This window comes from Haemaphysalis longicornis, unplaced genomic scaffold (assembly GCF_048455015.1).
Source record: "Haemaphysalis longicornis isolate Haplotype H1 unplaced genomic scaffold, Haemaphysalis longicornis Haplotype H1 scaffold_1, whole genome shotgun sequence".
NCBI lineage: Eukaryota > Metazoa > Arthropoda > Arachnida > Ixodida > Ixodidae > Haemaphysalis > Haemaphysalis longicornis.
Window position 1 is genome coordinate 143,334,963 of NW_027526203.1, and position 19,715 is coordinate 143,354,677.

Genomic DNA, 19,715 nt, shown 5'->3' on the forward strand with positions numbered 1-19,715 from the left:
TCTCAGAAACTTCGCAGTTGAAGAAAAATTCGTCCTGGTCCAGGATTCGAACCCGGGACCACTGCTTAACCGGAGCAGTCACTCTACCAACTGAGCTAACCAGGAGGCTAGTCGTTAGTAGCACGAAAACGAATTCTTACCTTACGAAAACGAAAAGGAATTCTTACCTTACGAAAACGGATCTTCTTACCTAACTGATTCATTCTTTCGATAGGGTTCAGTTTTTGTTTTAGAATGTAAATGGAATGATCGCGTAGAATCATCTGTGGCTAGGTCAGGCTATGTTATGCCTGTAGTAACGATCAACCAAGACAATTGAAGCGTGAAGACGCTTCGTCCTGTAAGCCCACTGTTGTTGCAGAATCAGGGTTTCGCTCTTGTCGCATGGGAAGCTCTTGCACAGAACTGGAGGCAGGGCAGGCAAGCCGCTATCGACAGCACATGCCGCATTTCTCAATGAGTACGCTCAGCCTAGTCAGCTATAAAGACTTGAAGGTTGGGCCAGTTGGATACTGCTTAGCACAAAAACAGCGTGCAAACTAGACATGACGAGGCCACAAGAAGACACAACAAGCGCTGTGTGTCACGACAACCCTTGTGGTGTCCTGTGTTCTCGTGCTGTCTGGTTTGTGCGCTGCTGCTACAGTAGAATCTCGATGATACGAATCTCGCGGGAACGCGAAAAATATTCATATCATCCGAAATTCGTATGAACCAACACAGACCAAAAAATTGAGCGCTGAAAAAAGTTTTCGTTTATTTCTTTTCTTACTTTGGCGTGAACAAATCCGTGATTTTTTCTGCTTGTTTTTAACCCCCCCGTCACAAAGCAGTCCTTGCTGGAGCGCGTAACGCTTCGCCTAGCTTCGCGCTTGTCTCTTCACTCCCGGTATCCAAGCTCGCTACATGCCGCAACAGTCAAGCGTGAACCGCATGGTGCGTTTTTGCACGCGATTCGCACGCCTCGGCTTTGCGTGCGCTGTATTTTCACGGCCGCATTGACGATTTCACGCCCGCGGTATCTCCTACCTCGGTCAGAAAAAGACGCTGACGACTTGTGAAACGCTCGAGACAGCCCGCTGGCTCCGCCCGAGATGTTTAGGCTTAGCACTCCGGCAGATATCTTATGGGCGCTTTCACTAGTGGCGCGGAAGGTGTTTTGTAGTACCGTTCTCGCCAACGCTATCAGCTCCTTTACTGCACAAGAAACTTCGTGCCTGCCTTGAGCGGCATTTTAAATAGCGGCTAGAAGCAGTCGCTCAAGCGGCCGTGCCACTTCGCGGTTGAAGCCGCCGCCATGTTGCCGCCGCCAGCCGCGGCGCGCTGCGCGCGAGAGGTTTCGCGGCGCGCATGGGGCGTGCGGGGCGCGTTTTCGTGAGCAGAAAACAACAGCCCAGCCATTTCTGGAGAAAGAAGAGTGACAAATGGGGAGAGAGAGCCATCACTTGCTTGTTCGGCAGTCGGGCGCCTTGCCGGCTCGTTCGTATCATCCGCCGGGCCGCGCAGGTCCGTTCGTAACAGCCGAAATTTTTCCCATTGCAAACAATGCAATTTTGCCGGGACTTTTCAGAAATTCGTATCATCCCGAAATTCGTATCCCCCAGAATCGTATCATCGAGATTCTACTGTATTACGATGACTAGTCAGCTAACACGGTGTGCTGTCCACAGAATTTGACCAGTGACATCGGACAAGCTTTTGCTGGCGAGCATTGCGAACGGTGTACTCTAAAGGGCGCGGACATGCCACTGCATCCCCCAATATCACCGAAGTAACATTGCCCAGTCTTTTCAGAACGGGACGGGACGCTGGATCGCTTCCGTGCTCCAGGCAAAGAATATCCAGTCCAGGAGAGTGGCCTCTTTGTTTACCAGTGTGAGCGGATGAGAGAGCTGAAGATGCGCTCACCGGACGTAGTTGTGGCGGCAGTAGACGTTCCCATGGCGCACGAAGCACGACGGCTGCCGGTCCAGAGGCGCGCCGCACACGCAGCAGCGTAGGCAACGAGCGTGCCACGAGCTGTCGCTGACACGCAGAAGGAAGCGATCGTTGATCAGCTCACCGCAAGCACTGCACAGCTCCGCTTCACTCTGCAGCAAATCCAACCATTGCGTCTTTTTATTCGTTTATTTGAAAGAAACGCCCCATGGCGACCACTAAAAGAGCGAAATACGAACACGTTTAAAAATAGAGTCTGAACTCCCGTCAGACAAACTCGAAGGGTACATGATAATTTGTTCGTCTTATCAGAAGCCCCCCCCACACACACAAAAACCTTTAACACACCCAGATGCATGCAAATATCTTGCTTCAAGACGGTGAATGAAGTAGACTTACAATAGAGGAAAAACACAAAAAATCATTTCAGTGCGCAACTTGATAGAAGACAGTCTTCAGGTGCTCTTGCCTGGTTTTATCCAATACAAGCGACGACGGATAGCATACACCCGCTACCTCAAGCGACAACGCAACACAGACAGAGAGGGAACTCCTGGCTTTTTCGGCGGTGACGCGGTAGGACTGGCAACGCGAACCGCCGCGAACTAACATGATCCCGCTGAGAAACGGCATTGGTCAGGAGACCTGCTGCGTTCGCGAACAGGAAGTCTCTGTCGTCACTTTTGTTTTTAATTTTTATTGTCTTAGTTTTGCTTCTCTCTCCTCATGAGCAGAGCGGCCGCAAAACTCTCCCTCGCTCGTTTTTTTTCTTTGCTTTGCGCTGGCTCCGCGGGTTGAAGGGTGGGAGAAGGGGTAGCTTTATCGGCGTGTCTTTTTTTTCTCGCTCCCTCCCTTCCTCTGTGGCGCGAATTCGCTTCAGGCTGAGGTTTTCTTTTGCGGTTCTTTCCCTCTGGTCGGGTGAATGCCGCGCCGCACCCCGCCAAGACTATCGTGTTCGCTTCCCAGAATCTCCAGCAGTGGTGGTCCCCTCGAAAGTTGTTCGTCTTAATCGAAACGCACGTGCAAGGCGTCTTGAGCAGACTTTTTTTGCGTTGGGTCTATAGAAAACAAAACAAACGTTCCTACGTTGTTCCGCATAAACGAGAATTCGTCTTAATGGGAGTTCACTGTATATTTCAAAAAAAACTTCCTTAAGCATACACGTTCCTAGAGGGAAATGAGGCGACTCACGCCGCTGCCCACGCCCTTCCACACCGGGCATTCCCTCAGGAACAGAACCCACGGTCCAGCCTCCTCCACCTGCACTGTTCTATCATGCTACCACGACATCCTGCACCATTATCGCAACCTTCGTCTCACTTTGCCTCAACCTCGCCCTCAACTAACCAAGGAGTCATCTGGCGTCGATTACAAACAAACGCCCATTACAACGCACCCATCCTCCACGCTATCTCCCCTACCCAATACACCCTCACCTGTCAATTCTGCCCCTCTCTTAATGCTACCTACCACATGGTGTGGGCCTGTCAAAACACCCTGTCGCTTACCCCGAATCCAAGACCTTCCCCAGAGCAGTGGGAGGGCCTGCTGACCAGCTCCCGTCACGCTGACCAGATCTTTCTGGTCACCCGTGCCAGGGCTGCAGCCAAGACCCAAGGGTACCTGGACTGAGGCGAAGCCACCCCACCGAGTGACGGCTCAACCACCACCGTTTGCTCTATTAAATGTTTATTCTCTCTCTCTTAGCATTATTGCTTCTGATAATGTGTCCTTTTGCCCCCTTAGGTAACATCCCGCCAGGTGCCCTTAAAAGAAAATAAAGTACCAGAACGGAGATCCGATTGGCATGGGAATGCCAAGTGGTATAGGCAGCAATATCATCTCGGATCTATTTCATGCGTTTCAATTGAAACGCGGCCATTGCTTTCTTCCTTTTTGCCAGGCAACGAATTAACTCGTTAAGCTTTGCATACCGGGTAAGTGAGCCTGGCAAGTATTCGTTGGACACGAGTATGACGGCCAACTTAAAAAATCCGATTTCCGTGTGAATTAACACCAAAGAACCGTTCCTCGTGTTGTCCTCGCAAGTAGTTGAAAGCATAAGAAAATATTAAAGCACTTAACGCGGCGGAAGTGCATAGCAGTGATTCGTCAGAGGGGCTGAGGTGCCGTTCTCTGCTCTTTACTGTCAACTCTCACGCTCTTCCTCTCTCTGTCTCACTCTTCTCTTGATAAATTGGGCAGTGGTTTAATCAATACAAATTAATTTCCCGCCTTTCCAGGGACAGGTCACACCCTTTTCTTATCCTTTGTTACTTGTTCTGCATGGAACAGCACGAGTGGAAGTTCTGTGCTTTTTGTACTTGTTTTCATCATCCACGTACTGGAGACTGTCCGGGCCGTTTTGAACGCGTCGTTTTTTAATCAAAGCTTTCTACCTCTACCAGGCAACGGTTCTCCCGCAGTGTGCGGGACAATAAACTCCCACCGCTGCGGAGGCGGCGGTGGGCGAAAGGGGGGGGGAGGTGACGGAGGGTTTCACTTACGGAGCAGAATGTAGATGGCGCAGAAAATTTACCCGGCCTTCCCCACGCGGAGGTGCCTGCTCGCCGCCGAGCGCGTCGGTGATACGGCTTTGTCGTCTGCTTTAGCGGCGGTGGTTTTGGGCTTGTTTTGGCACAGCTTCACGTTCATTGCGCGCTTCCTTCGCACGGCTTGATAAACTTGTTCAACAGCACCTCCTGGGTAACCCGGACCCGACGGAATTCAGTGGTCGTACGGCAAAGATACGTTAAGTATTGGTTTGCAGGGCGGCAAAACAAAATGTAGAGATCACATACAGACATCTGGCCGGTAGAGAAACGCTACCTTGTGCGCACTGCTTGCCCTGAATGGGACTCCGTTTTCTAAATTGGTGAAGACCAATTTGGTTGTGTTTTAAGAGGTATTACAAAAAGCGAAAGGAGCACTGGTTGTGAAAAGTTCCCTCAGCTTTCTCGCAATTCTAAAACTTAACTAACTAGATTTAATCCGAATAAATGGGTATCCCTAAGCTCACATGCCGAATTGTTTCGGTGTCCCTGTTTGTGTCGCGCGGTGGTGTAGCCCCGAGCTATAGCACATCAGGATGGCTAGGTTCCGCTGTCTCACCTTTCGACAGACGCTCCTCTCCGTTTTCTTTCTTTAGGTTCACGGCCAGGTTACAGCGGCGGCGTCCGCCGCTCTAACCGGGCTGTGCCCGACGCTGCTGTGTTCAAGATACCGCCCCTGCGAATTCCAGGTGACGGCTGGCAGAATCTCTGGTTTCACTCTTTGTAGAGCCACGTGTGTGAATTTAAGTGACGTCGCAGGGGCAATTGTTGTGGATGTCGTTTAAAGCTTTGCTTTCCAATCACCTTCACAGCGTGGATTAGAATCATTTTTTTCTTTGTCGGCCACTTTTTTGCCCTTAACCTCTTCTACCCTGAATTTACCGTAAGGCAGGAAAAAAATATTTTTGCTATCGCCTCTGCTAGTCTGCTTATGAGGAAGCCGCAAAAGAACTTTTACACATGCCAGGGTTTTCGGAACAATGTTACGGCTATGGCACAAAAACAAAACAATAGGTCATAAAATACAAGCACTTGGTATATTTGTTCGGAAACTAATCATTTTCGTGCAACTCCGTGTGTTTTTCAACAAAGTACCTAATGGTATGACATTTTTATTGCAATCAAAATACTCACATTCCTTTGGTAAATAAGGCTATAAATGAATGGCCAGAGAGGAACGGGGATCGTTGGCATAAACCAGAGGAATGGGAACAGTCAGCACTTTCCTGAAAGTGAGATATATGATGCCACTTGTTCCATATGTCGCCATCAATGTGTAGATTCCGCCTGAGCGCGGGCGTTGCAGCTACAGATTCTTTATTCTCGTTGCGCGGATTACATTTGGTGGGATGCGAAATCACGACAGCCGGTCATAAGAAGTTGATGTCGCAAAATCCAACCCAGTGAGCATTCTGCACTAAATGAACGCTACTGCCGGCTATTCACATATATTTTGCCTCAAATGCATCTGCAGTTTTCTTTGCGCTAAATAGTGGCGACATGTAGGACAACTGCCAGCTGTTCCATGCGTATCGTATGGTTCTGCCTAAAAAAAACCACTTGTTCAAGTATCCCCTTCACTTTTGGCTGGGAGGCTGAATCGAGGGAAAAACAGCACATACTTTCTCAAGCTGCACTGTAGCGCGTGGTTGCTTTTTGCGCATCATACACCGTGCTCCAAGTTTGGGGCTTGCACGGCATCAACTGAGAGAAGAGTGCCCTGGCTCTCCCCTAGGCAAGCTATTCGCAGTAATTGACGATTATGTACTGTGGCGTAATCGCTGTATAGGGCTGTTGCAGAGAATCGCAGGCTACGTATGCAGTGACCCTTGCTTTCGTTTTTAAGGCAACACGTCGTCACCTTTCTCGGAGGCGAGTAGGCCCTGTTGGAAGAGGAAGAGTTTCTGCGACACTAGCCTGCCCGGTTTATATACTTGTCGAACAAAAGGGTTATTATTCATGCCAGTTTTCCAGACCTGTGTCCTTAGGGATTTGCGTTGTTACAATTGATTAGTTTCTTGTTAGAATTGGTTGTTACTGGGCCACAGTACTTGTTGTGACATTAACACCACCCTTGTAACGTAAATTGCTGCATTCTTGATGCGAATGTTGTACCCTTGTTTCCCTCGGATGTCAATCTTTTGATTGTAAGCAACTCTGAATTGTTTGTATGTTAATATTTTGTCTGCAATCAACTTGAAACTGTTGGTGTGTTTCTGTGTCTGCAACTGCCAGCCTTAGGGCTACGTTAGTTTTGTAGCAGCAGGCGATGTACAGTCGGTAAATTGCTTGTCTATAACGCTCGAGCGGCGTGCTCCGCACTGCGCGGGAGACATCTAGTGATAACGCCTGGTTTGAGACCGGTAGAAAGTGAGCATGCGCGGCCCATATCAGCGCGATGGCCGTATCCCCTCTCGCTGTGCCCGTCGCCGTGGCTTCCGTACCTTCTTTCGCCAGAAGATGCGCTGCCTGCGGAGTCGGGCTAGGGAGCCTACATGCCGCCGTCTTATTTAGGCTCCCTAAGCCAGGCCGGGAAACAAAAGCGGAGATAACCCGCTTTAGCGCGCGCTGCTCGAATTTCCCGGCCGCACTAGCTTTGGCGCAGCGCTGTTCATTTCTTCATCGTTCGCAATACGCTGCATGATTATATCGCTCACTATTATACGGTTTCTGCGCTCAGGTTTGCCCGTCACTGCCGATGGGCCAATGCCACAAGACCCAATGCTCTGTTCACGCGGACATCGACCGATATCTCATCACTCAGAAACATCATTACATATGTGTTTTCGGCGGTGTTTGTTCTTTTTCGCATACAGAAAAAAATTCTCCTGTCGAAATCGCGTTTTGAAACTCGCTGAGAAACTGCAATAAAAATATACAAATGAACTGTTCGTGTTCTACAAACCTGTTCCTCAAAAGACGGCAGACTGCATTCCCATTTCCGTTGCTGAGAGTTATAATATGGCTAAAAAAAAAAAACGGGTTGAAGCACTGTTGTTCCGCGCAATTAGGAGCGGCGATAAAAGAAATAAAACTCGTGCTGTCACAGTTGCGAAGAGGCAGGAGTTCTGAGGGCGTATGAAGCAATGGTAGAACGATAAAGCGGGTTATCTCCGCTTTTGTTTCATGGCCCGGCTCCGCAGGCAGCGCATCTTCTGGCGAAAGAAGGTACGGAAGCCACGGCGACGGGCACAACGAGAGGGGATACGGCCATCGCGCTGATATGGGCCGCGCATGCTCACTTTCTACCGGTCTCAAACCAGGCGTTATCACTAGATGTCTCCCGCGCAGTGCGGAGCACGCCGCTCGAGCGTTATAGACAAGCAATTTACCGACTGTACTTGTTTAATGGTTTCTGGTTGCTACGTTGTATCGTTGATACCAGGATTGTTTCATAATAAATTTATCCTTTCAAGCGGGTATCTTTTCAAAACCTCTGCTAGGGTGCGTGACACCGTGTGACTGCGACGGCTGGATAGCGCGACCGCGGATGAGCTACGACGACAGGGGGGTAAAGCGAGCTCTGCGACCATACGAATCGTGGGCGCTGACATGATACAATTCCCATGATTGCCAGAGCAATTGTATTCAGCCCTCTAAAAAGTTGTTCTGTAATTATTTAACTAAAACAATGTGGGAATCGTGGAGAACCGCGACCTGCGATCCCGAGCCAGCGCGCGCTTCGGGAGAGACGCTTGTGCGCTGAAGCCGGTCCGGCGCTTTGCTGGTTCGTCGGCGTCCCCCGACAGATGGCACCACCTATGTGTGCGGGGATAGGCGCGCGGGTGCGGGCGGCGCGAACGTGCGCGCAGGGGAGTCGTGAGAGTCTCGTCGGAGACCCGGTGGGGGCGAGATCGGCGGAACGCGGCGGTGGTGGATACATGCATCTCAGGTGGGAGCTTTGTTTGTCGCGCGCCGTGAGTGCCTGCCTCCCGTTCGCGGTCACGACCCGGACGGCGTGATTCGTGAACGCCGTCGAGCCTTGTGCTCGCAAGCTTTGGGATTCCCCAAATAAACGGCTGTGCTTCGGCACTACTGTCTACTGTGTTCTCGTATCGGCGAACCTCGCTGGGCTGCCGTAGCCATGGGAGCCCGCGTGGTTGACACGCCGGAAGCTAGCGTGGTGGCTTACGCCAGGACTGGCTAAGTCGCCCCGAGGAACCCCTCACGTATCCCACAACAAAGAGCTGAAGTAAAATAGTTACAAATAATTGCATCAGTAATTAAAAGTACCTCTATAAAAAACTTTTAGTGTAATTAAGCTCTAATTAGCGAACAAAGAGTAAGCATGTAGTTAAGGGGGGACGTGGCTTTCAAAATCAACTTTTTTATTTCTGAGTGGATTTTGATAAAAATTGGCACAGCAACTGGAAATGCTTCTGTGATAACACTATAAAAATTTCAAGAGAATATTTTGATAACTGTTTTATTTATTAAATTTTCTTTCTGTTCCGCTTGTACCAAGCTTGAGCGACTTATAAAACACGATAGAAAACTTGTTCGAAGTGCGTTGCATTCCCAAATGAATGGGCGAGGTCGTGACAGTTTTAGAATTTTTTTTTACAAAGCAATGTTTTTTAGTTTTCATTTTTTTAGAGGTTAATGTGCAACAGGCATGTCGACTGTGAACGACTATTTGAATAAAAAAGTCACAAAAAACAAATCTGGAAAACCAGAAGTGTCACGACCTGAACTGTTCATCAAGGAATGTAATGCAAGAAACGGAATCAAAATAGACCCAGTGGTCACGAAGAAATCCCTGGTACAAGCGACATAGGTGGCAAAAAAAACTGTTGTGAGAAAACAGCTTCCGAAGTTGCAACATAGGTTTCACTTATCAAAAGTCGCCACGGTTGCAGCCTTTCATGTCCTTTTGAACATGGGGCTTCTGGAAGGCCTTGCCTTGAAATTGGAGTGCCTTTTACAGCCTTTCTCTTTCCAGAAAACATCATTTTCAGCTCCTCCGTGAAGAGTACATACCCCCTTTACAAACAAAATGGAGGGGAAGATGGGTTTCAATGGGCTTTCAATGCAAAGTAGGTTAGCTGGTTGGCTGTATCGCACTGGACAACCTCCTTTTGCAGTGTTGTCACCATGGCACCAAGTTTAGCATTTTTTTTTACTTAAACTTGAACATTTTTGGCTTTTTTTATGTTTTATCTTGCCTGGCACAGCAACTTAGTACTCATACGTGCAGGTGTTCATTGCCAAAAGTTTGCATACCACAAGGATGAAAATGAGCTACTTTGAAGCTTGGTAGAGTATTCTGCACAACTCCCAACTTGAATGCAAGAGCATATTTTTTTACTACTTTTGACATTCAAGGCATCCAATATTTCTCGCAGCACAGCCAGTATGCCCTAAGCAATGGTATCAATAATTTCCCTAAAAAAATTACTGTTAAATGCTGCCACAGTAACGTACATTTTTAACGCAGAGAGCATATTTTTATTCCTATATTACTAACTCAAACCTGTTTGCATGAAAATTACAAGTGCACGGGAAACGCAGCGCAAGAAAGGCGATATGGCTCGCGCGCATCGCAGCGCACGCTTACCGCGACATATCGAACTTTGATTATACCTGATATGGCTGGTCAGGTCGCTTTTAAGATTAAATCTAACGTTGCAGGCATTAATTACAACTACTGACGTTCAATCGTAACCGGTTGCCCAGTCATGTGATGCTCCAATGCGCGTCGGCTATGCCGTGCGCGCCGCAGCGTTTGACGCGTCGACCGTTTCTTTCTCAAGGCTAGCGAGCCCACAGTCAAAACACAGCAATAACTAAGCGTGTAAACATCGTAAATCCGACTAAAAGTTCACTTCACGAACCGCTATCGCAAGCGCGCACACCGCGTCACCCTCCAAGGTCTGGCGACGGTAGAATCACGCGCACCATGAAGCATTCGATGACCTCCGCCTTTCGAGCCACACAACTTCCCGTAATCTGGCTCGTTATCTCTGGCATTCCCATCGCGATAACGTGCGTGTTGAATACCACAGATTGAACAGAAACTCGGCCGAGCGAAGCGGCGAAAATGAACTCAATCCGCTCGCTACGCAGCTCAGGCGGCCGCCATCTTGCGTTGCGCCCGCGACATCCAATCAGGAAGGGTCGTTCTGCGCCCCGACCGGAGGACCAATAGCGCTTCAGCATCTATTTCTACCTTCGTTTGTGCGTCTTTTCTTTTCTGCCGTTTGTGCGTTTGTGAATGAACGAAGATACAAGAGACGAGCGGAACCGGAAAGACGATCGCTCGGCCGATCTAACCATATCAAAATGGCCGCGCCCGGTGGCACCGTTGCGGAGATAGAGCGCTCCGAAAACTGCCGTTTTTTCGCCCTTTTGCGCTGATAGTTTGTCACCGCGCCTGACAAAAGTATTTTTTTATGCCACTTTGCGACGCTTTTCAGCGTAAAAACTTTGCAGACGCACAGAATAGGAAACATGGAAGCCGAATATGTGGGTTTCAAAAAAACAATGTTTTGGTCATTTTTCCGAAGTTGAAAGCCGCGTCCCCCCTTAAGTTTTGGTTTCGATTTTTTTGAAGTGTGCTAGGAAGTTTTCGAGGTCCTTGCGCCTGACTTGCGCAGTGTGTGTGTGCAGTCTCCAGCTCAGATCTGCCTGAGTGCAAAACGTGTACAACTCGGATGCACGCGCCGAGCAAGTGCCTCCCCGGGTGCTTGCGAGGCTGTCATTCATTTCTTCACGTTAAGCACCTTATCTATTGCCCCTGAGCTGACGCCGGAACAGCGATTCCGATCTGAACTTGACTACCGCAAGTTCACTACAGGCTATGGAGTGGCAGCCAGCGATCGTTTCCGTTGGAAGAGAAATAAAAGGAGCTTTTATAATCGTTCCGTTTCAGCTGTTTTATTCATAGAATTTCATACAGCTCTCTGTGCTTCGAACTTTCGCGCTAACATTCAAAAAAGGTAGAACGAAAAAATAGGTAACGAAATGCGGTTTCTTTTTTAATCAGTCACAATAAGACAATGTTCTCTCCTCGCGCACGCTCTGCGCGGCAAATTACTGCCCATTCAATGCGGCACATTCAGACCCGCAAGCTTTCCCTTTGAAGTGGTGGAAAGCAGCTAGAACTTGAATACAGACAAAGGAAAATGGGACACGCCGCTGACTGTATTTCGCATACACCCTCGGCATGCATTCTTCCACTGCGTTGGTCTGCGATCGACCGTGCTCTTTCGTTCCTGTGCTTCAAAGGGCCGCAACTCCCCGGCAATATCAGCGTTGGCCCAGGCGATAACGTTTTGTGTGTGTGTGTGTGTGTGTGTCAAAAAGGTTTCACATTCAGCTAAAGCCACAGTTCCCTTCACTTCATTTGAAAAGCATTGAGCGACTCGCAAAATGTCAGAGAATGTGAAATAAAGGGTCACAGCGCAAAAATGCACAGAGATCATGACGGAGATTCATTTTTCTGTGCGCCCCAGTACGGATCAGCTGAGTAGTTGGCGTCCTCGCGCGTGCGATCAGTCGCATTCGAGCTTGGGCGCAAGTGTTGAGTGAGCGTTGCCACATCTTGCTCAAATAGTCGCAGTACACATAAGCAAGGGTGAGACAGCTGAATCTGATTTGGGAGCAGTTTTTGGAGCAGCGAAATCTCGATTTTGGAGCAGAAGAACCTTGATTTGGAGCAGAAAAACGACATTTATTATGTCCCCTTAGAAGCCTAATATTTTTGTCAACTCACGGGCGAAAAGTGCACTTTTTAGTCGGTTTTGAATTTACATAACACTGAAACAGCCTTTCATTAAAGTTTTTTTCTCTACCAGAGTATCACAAGGTGCGAACTGCACCTTTTTACTATACTATTATATCCATTTTTTAAAATTCTTAGGCTTTATGCATAGATAGCGTGGAATGCCGTTGAAAATATCGAATTGACAAACTAAGCAATCGTAAGGCATTTTTATTACCATGTGAATGCCGAAATTGTTATTTTTGTAATCCCAGACTCGTCTTTACGCACAACTGTAGAGCCACGGCAAAAGTTGCGCAAAGCGAGGTAACAGTCATCGCACCCCACCAGCCCTCGCATTTCAATCCCCAAGGTGCACGTTCACTACATCATAATCTGAGTAACGTTGCTATGTTAGCCACCTCCCTTTTGGCATCAAATTTCACTTCAGATAGATGAACCATTATTACTAGCGTGCTATAATAGCCCGTCCCGCTATCGGGCCGCCCCTTCTGCAGCGTCGATCGTCCCATTCCTGCTGCTGGCAAATTCGCTGTGAAAGGCAGCAATAACTCAGTGTTTACTAACACCACAATGAGTCCGAAACTTCCCTTCAAGCGCGCACTGGCCTCACACTCAAGGCCGAAACACGGCGAATTCACGGGCGCCATGTTGTTTTCGATTTTTGAGCCGCGCAACTTCGCGCAACAGATCAAACGACTAAATGTGAACCCAGCCGCCCCCATAACTAAAACCGACGTAGAAATCAACGAAGAGCGCTCTGCCTGAACCACAAGGAACTGCTTCGCCCGGCGGCCATGTTTTCACATCTTCACAACAAGACGGCGGCGCCCAGTAATGTCGTTCCGGAGATACGGCGCTCCAAAAATATCCGTTTTTTTTTCATCAACTTGCACAAGCGGTTTGACGCCTCAGTACACAAAAGTATTTTTTCTACGGGACCTTGCAGTGGCTTTCGATGGGAAAATTTTAGAAACGCACGGAATATAACATGTGGAACACGACATTGTGACTTTCGAAAAAACTATCTCGGGGACAATTTTATGCGGGTTTTTCATGGAATGATCAATCAATTAAACCTTTACAAACAGCATCACCTTGGCGGTGTTGGAAAGTTATGCCGTCAGTAAGCATTTTTCCCCACTGAAACTGACGGGAGCATTAAAATCCTTGGCTCTCAGACTGTTTTGGAGCAGTTTGGCGCAATTTTTGCAATTTTCAAGCTTTTGGAGCAGCCTGGCGCAGGAAAACACATTTGTATCAAATCTGCGCAATATGCGCAGCTGTCTCACCCCTGCATAAGTCACACGCTAAACCGAAAACACGTTGGTTTCCTACCCACAGGAGATAAACAACGCAATGCTATCGACGCCGCCTACACAAAATCCGCCTGGCCAGCGGGCCGCCATATTACAATTAATTCGCTAGCCGGACGCGGAAACGCCACAGTAGCACGTTGCCAGATTACAGCTCATCGCTTTCGCCGCTTTTAGTAAGCAAAAGCTCAGCTGGCAACCTTCAAATTGTTGTATCATGTCTGCCACTGTGCGTCGTACGGTTCCAATGCATTGGCTCAGCGGCGCGCTTTCCCTCCAGAGTCAGTATATTATCTCTATGTGCGACGATAAGCAAGGCGCCTACAGTGCTCCACAATTGAAAAAATAAGTGCCGTTCCACTGTGTGAAAACGAATGACCTGCGAGGCTGCACGACCTCCAATGAGTGCTCGATACAAAAGACATTTGTTGGTAATTTACGACTGAGCATACTTCCTATCCAATTACCTGAATGAAATTTGGAAATACCCGAGTCTTATCCCAGCGGACAAACGTACTCTCCGTTTGTGTAACACGCCAACCCGATCCACTCTACCACTGAGGACACCGGACCAACAATCGTTTATCTAGGAAAAAGGTAACTTATAATATTTTCATCTAGTTATTGTTGCATGTATATTAGATACATGTAACTGTAAGTTACCTGTACATTGCTGCAATATTATCGCTTCGTAAGAGAAACATTGCTTGAACGTCATATCAACAGTGCGCGGATGCGGCCCTCGTGGGGAAAAAACGTATCTGTAAAGTCGCAGTAACGTTGTAGGAAGCATCGCTTGAACATGATAGCGACGTTTTCTAAATGTTACCCGCACGTTGGAAAAATATAGCTGGAAAGTTACCGCAAAATTGTAGGAATGTTATTGCAACTTCATAAAAACATTGCTTGAACGTTGCAGCAACGTTCTTTGTATGGTAACTTCATGTTAAAAGTGTGGATCTAAAGTTGCTGCAAGATTGTAGCAATGTTATCACAATGTCCGAATGGTACAGGGATATGCTTAAATGTGGTTTGCAGGTTGCGAAAATGTAGCTGAAAAGTTGCTGCAATGTCATCAGAAAACGTCTCATAACGTTGTTCAAATGTGTCCCGCACGTGGCTGAAAGGTTGCTCCAAGAGTGTAGCAACGTTGGCGAACGTCAGAAACAACGTTATCCAAACATTAAAACAACACCCTTAAAACGTTGCCCCCATGTTGGAGCAATGCTAATATCATGTTGACGCAATGTTTCTGGGAAACATTGCACTAACGTTAAAAAAAGCGGACATTAGCCACGTTCTGGCAACGTTAAGGGGAAACAGTGTGGAAATGTTCGGGCAACATTCTGTGCTACCAGGGTTCTTTACATCGGGGTCCAATAACAGCGAAAATATTCCTTGTTCTGATAAGACAATGTCCGGCATGTCAGGCGGTTCGTAAGAGCTGGGTGTGGGAGAAGCGTGTACGGAGGATTTTTCGGAACGAGTAAACACAGAGTGGAAGTATTTGTTAAATCTTCGAGTTATTTCCGATTCGTCAGTTGTAATATGTCCATCGACTGAAATATATTGGACCGTTCTTTGCGACGGGGAAAGGTGACGCCAAAATCGTTGTGGGCAGTTAATCATAAACTGGGTCAGAGTTTCTGAGTAATATTTTTCCTTAGCGGCTGACAATTTATGCTTAAGGGTACGTGAAAGGTCCCTAAGATAAGACCTATTGCTCGCCTTGTTTTTCCTCATGCGTTTTATTTTACATTTTAAATTAATAACAGGTGGGATTGTATTAATCCAGGGATTGTATTTCCTAATCGGTTTTACTCGTTCAGGAACAAAGTGATGCAAGCAATGGTTTATAATATCTTTGAATTGGTTCCATAACACATTAACATCAGACGCCTCTTGGAAGGAGTACAGTGACAATTCTAAATAATCAAGAATACTAACATCGTCAGCACTGGAAAAATTTTTGCAAGTTACAGTTGGTCTCTTACCATGTTTGGTTGACAACAATTTTTTTATAGCAACCAAAACCAGCTTATGATCGGAAATACCTTCTTTAATTGCGACATCGTATTCGGACAGCCGGCTAACTAAAAATACAAGATCCAGGGTGGATTCTGAAGTAAATGCTATGTCAAACAAAATTTCGCAGTGTTTGAAGTCTGCCGAGTTTATTTCAAGGTTATCCCATCGTATCCCGGGAAAGTTGAAATCACCTGCGATGATTAACCGAGTTTTATCAGAGGTATTTGCGTACAAAAAATCTTGGATCGATTTTAAAAAGGAAAGAGGAGCGTTCGGTGGGCGGTAGACTGCCCTGATAACACAAGGCATGCCGCTCAGTTCTGTTTTACACCAGACACTTTCACAATCAGGACTATTAGGCATTGGCACAAGCCTTAGTTTTTCTTTAAAAATGATTGCAACGCCACCGCCCTGTGTATCGCGGTCTTTACGTATCATGTTATATGCTGGGGGAATGATTTCGCAGTCTTTAACTTCTGGTCGCAACCAGGTTTCCGTTACGATGACTATATCAGGGTTGTATTCAAAAAGAAGGCGCTCGAGGTCCTGTTTTGTTTGCTAGGCTGCGCGCATTGATGTTGACTAATACCAGGTGCCCTGCTACGTTGTTACAACGTCAATCTGAATCATCTTTTTGCAAATTTTTCTTGTCTAATTTTACCCTACAATCCTTTGCGTCCTTTGCGTCATCCCACACGAATGTTTCTTTTTTAATCGTAATTTTGTCTCGCACTAGCTTTACTTTCAGGCCCCTTGCCCTTTCCTGTTTAGCACTTTCCCACAATTTGCGTTGTTTTTGCAGCGTGGTCTGCGACAGATCGTTTGCGATGGAAATATCGCTGCCCTTTAGTTTAGCACAGTTCTTAAAAATCACAGCCTTTTCATTGTAGTCAAAGAATCTCATAATTATTGGTCGCGTCTTACCATTACGTTTTTTCCCCAGCCTGTGTATTCTTTCAATTGTTGAAACTGAGACACCAAGGCGCTTTTCGAATACACCGGTCAGGACTTTTTCTCTTAGCTCGTCGTCAACTTCGTCCGCGCTCTCCGGAATTCCAAAAACTAAAAGATTGTTTCGACGACTCCGGTCTTCAAAGTCGACTAGCTTGTCCGGCTGACACTCGATAACAGTTCGCATGTTGTCTATGTCGTCTTTCAGCTGTGCAATTTTCGCCTCATTTATCTCGACTCTTTTGAGTGCAATTTCAATCTCCGAAATTTTGCGGTTCATGGCATCGAGTTGAGCTGAGAATGCCGTTTGCGTTGTTTTAATTACTTGTATGTCTCCAGCTATGGTTTTCTGTCCTTTCAAGTGTTCTTCAAGCATCTCATGCACAGTATCAGGCCCAGGATTGAGCTCTACATCACCAGCTAATAGTAACAACTTTGAAAGACACTGCATAGCATTTGCAGCAAGCACTTTGGGGCACAGCACAACAATAAATCTGTTGTCGCTTCTGTAACATTTCACAAATTTACTGACCTGGAATAACAGAATAACAGGTTCAGTTGTCTTCATCGGGAAAGCTTCGCCGTGCCCACAGGATGGCTCGCCGATCACTGGCCTTATGTAGTCCGTGAAGCGGGTTGTCGATGTGGTCAACGTCCCGTGCGCATGCGCCAGTCCTTCGTAGGGGCGATGTTCTTTGTAGATTCGATGAGAGTGGCATCAGGGTAGCATCCGATAACAAGGCCTGTGCTTGAAGCTTGCACTGCCGTTGGAACAATGCACAGCAAAGCCTGGAATAACAGAATAACAGGTTCAGTTGTCTTCATCGGGAAAGCTTCGCCGTGCCCACCATATGATCATAACGAGGCGATCTTTCAAATGAACCAAACTTGCGTTTTTCCTTTATAGCCCCTTTAATGAGTCTAGGAAGAATTGGGGCCAACGACTCCATCTGTCGTCAATTCACTAGCCGCGGCCTTAGTCCCCTCCCACAGTGGCAATTGCCTTCCACCTTGACCTTAAATTTTAAGCACACGGACGTGTTAGCACCCTCGTGGGTACCAGAATACGGGACTACTGCGGCAATGAAGAGACTTTGAGGGTCTGTCGATGGTAATGTCATTAACGTTGTTGGGATCGTGGAGAACCGCAGCCCGCGATCCCGAGCCGGCGCGCACTGCGGAAGGGAGAGTCTCGCCGGAGGTTTGGTCGGGGCAGCATCGGCGGAACAGCGCGGCGGTGGCGGATACCTTGTATCTCAGGTGGCAACTGTTGTTTGTCGCGCGCCATGAGTGCCTGCCTCCCGTTCGCAATCACGACACGGACGGCATGATTCGTGAACACCGTCGAGCCTTGTGCTCGCATGCTTTGGGAGTTCCCAAATAAACAGCTGTGCTTCGGCACTACTGTCTACTGTGTTCTCGTATCGGCGAACCTTGCTGGGCTGCCGTAGGCTAGGGAGCCCGTGTGGTTGACACACCGGGAGCTAGCATGGTGGCCTCCGCCGGAGTACTGGCTAGGTCGCTCCGAAGAACCCCACGATACCCCGCAACATTGTGCTCTCTGTCCCTTCTAAAAAAAACCGTAGCAAAGACTCACCTCCTCGCGGCACCCTGTGAAGAGTGGCTGGAGCGGTTGGCGCGTCAAGAGGCCATGGCAGTCCACAGGTGGCGCAGATACACGTGGCCTCGCCCCGGACGAATGGATCCACCCCCGGCCACGGTCCGCTCCTGTGCTGATCGGGGGCCTCCGCTCCACCTGGGGCACGACGGATTACACTCAGTGGCACCCACTTCACGGTTTTAAAACCGCGCAGCAGAAACCGCACTCAGTCCCTTTGCCAGCTTTCCACGGTTCAATGGTCGAATTGTCTCTGAGGTGGCAGCCGCGGTGAACCAGCGTGTTGCCAGCGTGGTACCTTGAACGTTCCGCCCAGCCCATGCAACGTCAATGTTCGAGCTGCCACTTCGCGGTGGCAACCTCCGAAATGATGATGCTTAGGAATGCGCTAAGAGGTACACTTCATTTTATTTCACCACACTAGTCTCTTCTCTTGGAGATAAATTAAACCCATACTCCGACCGCAGCACAGTCAAGACTAGCACTGGCCAATTACCCTTATGGGTAAATGCCACAAAAACCTTGACAGCATCCTCATCACCATCATCATTATTATCATTTCCATTCTACTGGAAGTACGCGGGGCAAACGACCCTTCAGTGACTCCTGGGGCGGTATTCTCGTAACTGTCCCTTTCGAAAACGTCCCTTTCATCGTGGCGTACTTCCGGTTAAGCAGTGGGCCTTCAATTCAAATAGCGTAACTGTTCTTGCAAACGCATTTTAAAGAAGTGAAACCGTATCAGAGTATCTTTTACGTGTTTATTGTTCCGCGAGCGAACTGCGACGAAAAATCGTCTGCTCCAAATCGTCTGCTCCGAGTAGCCACGGCTCATAGCTCCGCCGTGCTTGCATGGCGTCACATCCGGGTGTTCGCTTTTAGCCAATCAGGGCTCGCTCAAAAGGGACACTTTGAAAGGGACACAAAAGGGACAAAACACGGGAATACCGCCCCTGCTTCATCCTCTCGTCATTACGCAAGACCCCTCCACCAGTGTTAATGGCCTCTCATCTGGACTGTTTGAGGTGTGCATGCCCATGAATCAAAAATACAGTTGAACCTCGTTATAAGAGACACTGATGTAAGAGACAAATGGGTATAAGAGACACTATTCACCCACATGGTTGGCTGCCCTATCTTTCCCATGGAATTGACCTGTTTTATAACAGACATTGGATGTAGAAGATTGGTTATAAGGGACAAGTCATCCTTGAAGTTTAATCGATAATCTCGCTTGTAACAGACATTTTTACTTCAGATGCAGTGCCACCAGTCACTAATTGCAGTTGCTTCCATTGTGGAAACACAGGTGGATGACAGACACCTGCAGTCGCTATTTACTATAACTTCAGCAAACACAAAGTGGTTCAGTCAGCTATGAAATGACAATGAAGAAGCCCTGCCAATGGAAATGCAACTTACCGAAGTGGTTGAAGCTTAATGCCATCCATTGGATGGAGTGCGATCGCACATGCGGCCTGAGCACACAGCGGAAGAAGCTCTGCGCTCTGGCTATTCATCAGGCTTGTGAAGTCAACATCTACGATTCATCTTCCACAAACAAGGAAAGGAAAAAAAGCTTGTAGAAT

The 19,715-nt window shown here is 47.9% G+C and overlaps 1 protein-coding gene across 2 annotated transcripts in view; it reads right to left on the reverse strand.

Moving 5' to 3' along the window:
* Positions 1-1,284: 1,284 nt before the first annotated feature.
* LOC144137439 (uncharacterized) overlaps positions 1,285-19,715 on the reverse strand; it is a 42,931-nt gene continuing 24,500 nt past the window's right edge. Inside the window, exons 4-6 of one of the 2 annotated variants that reach the window (XR_013315674.1) lie at positions 18,106-18,264; positions 17,041-17,297; positions 1,956-2,090 (exon numbers count right to left, since the gene is read on the reverse strand). Coding sequence is in view for 1 of the 2 variants with exons in the window: in XM_077669471.1 (XP_077525597.1) it covers positions 1,905-2,090; positions 18,106-18,264 (345 nt within the window). In the remaining variant the exon portion in view is untranslated. Of the gene's footprint in view, positions 2,091-17,040; positions 17,298-18,105; positions 18,265-19,715 lie in introns of both variants that reach the window. The other variant, XM_077669471.1, reaches the window with a different exon arrangement.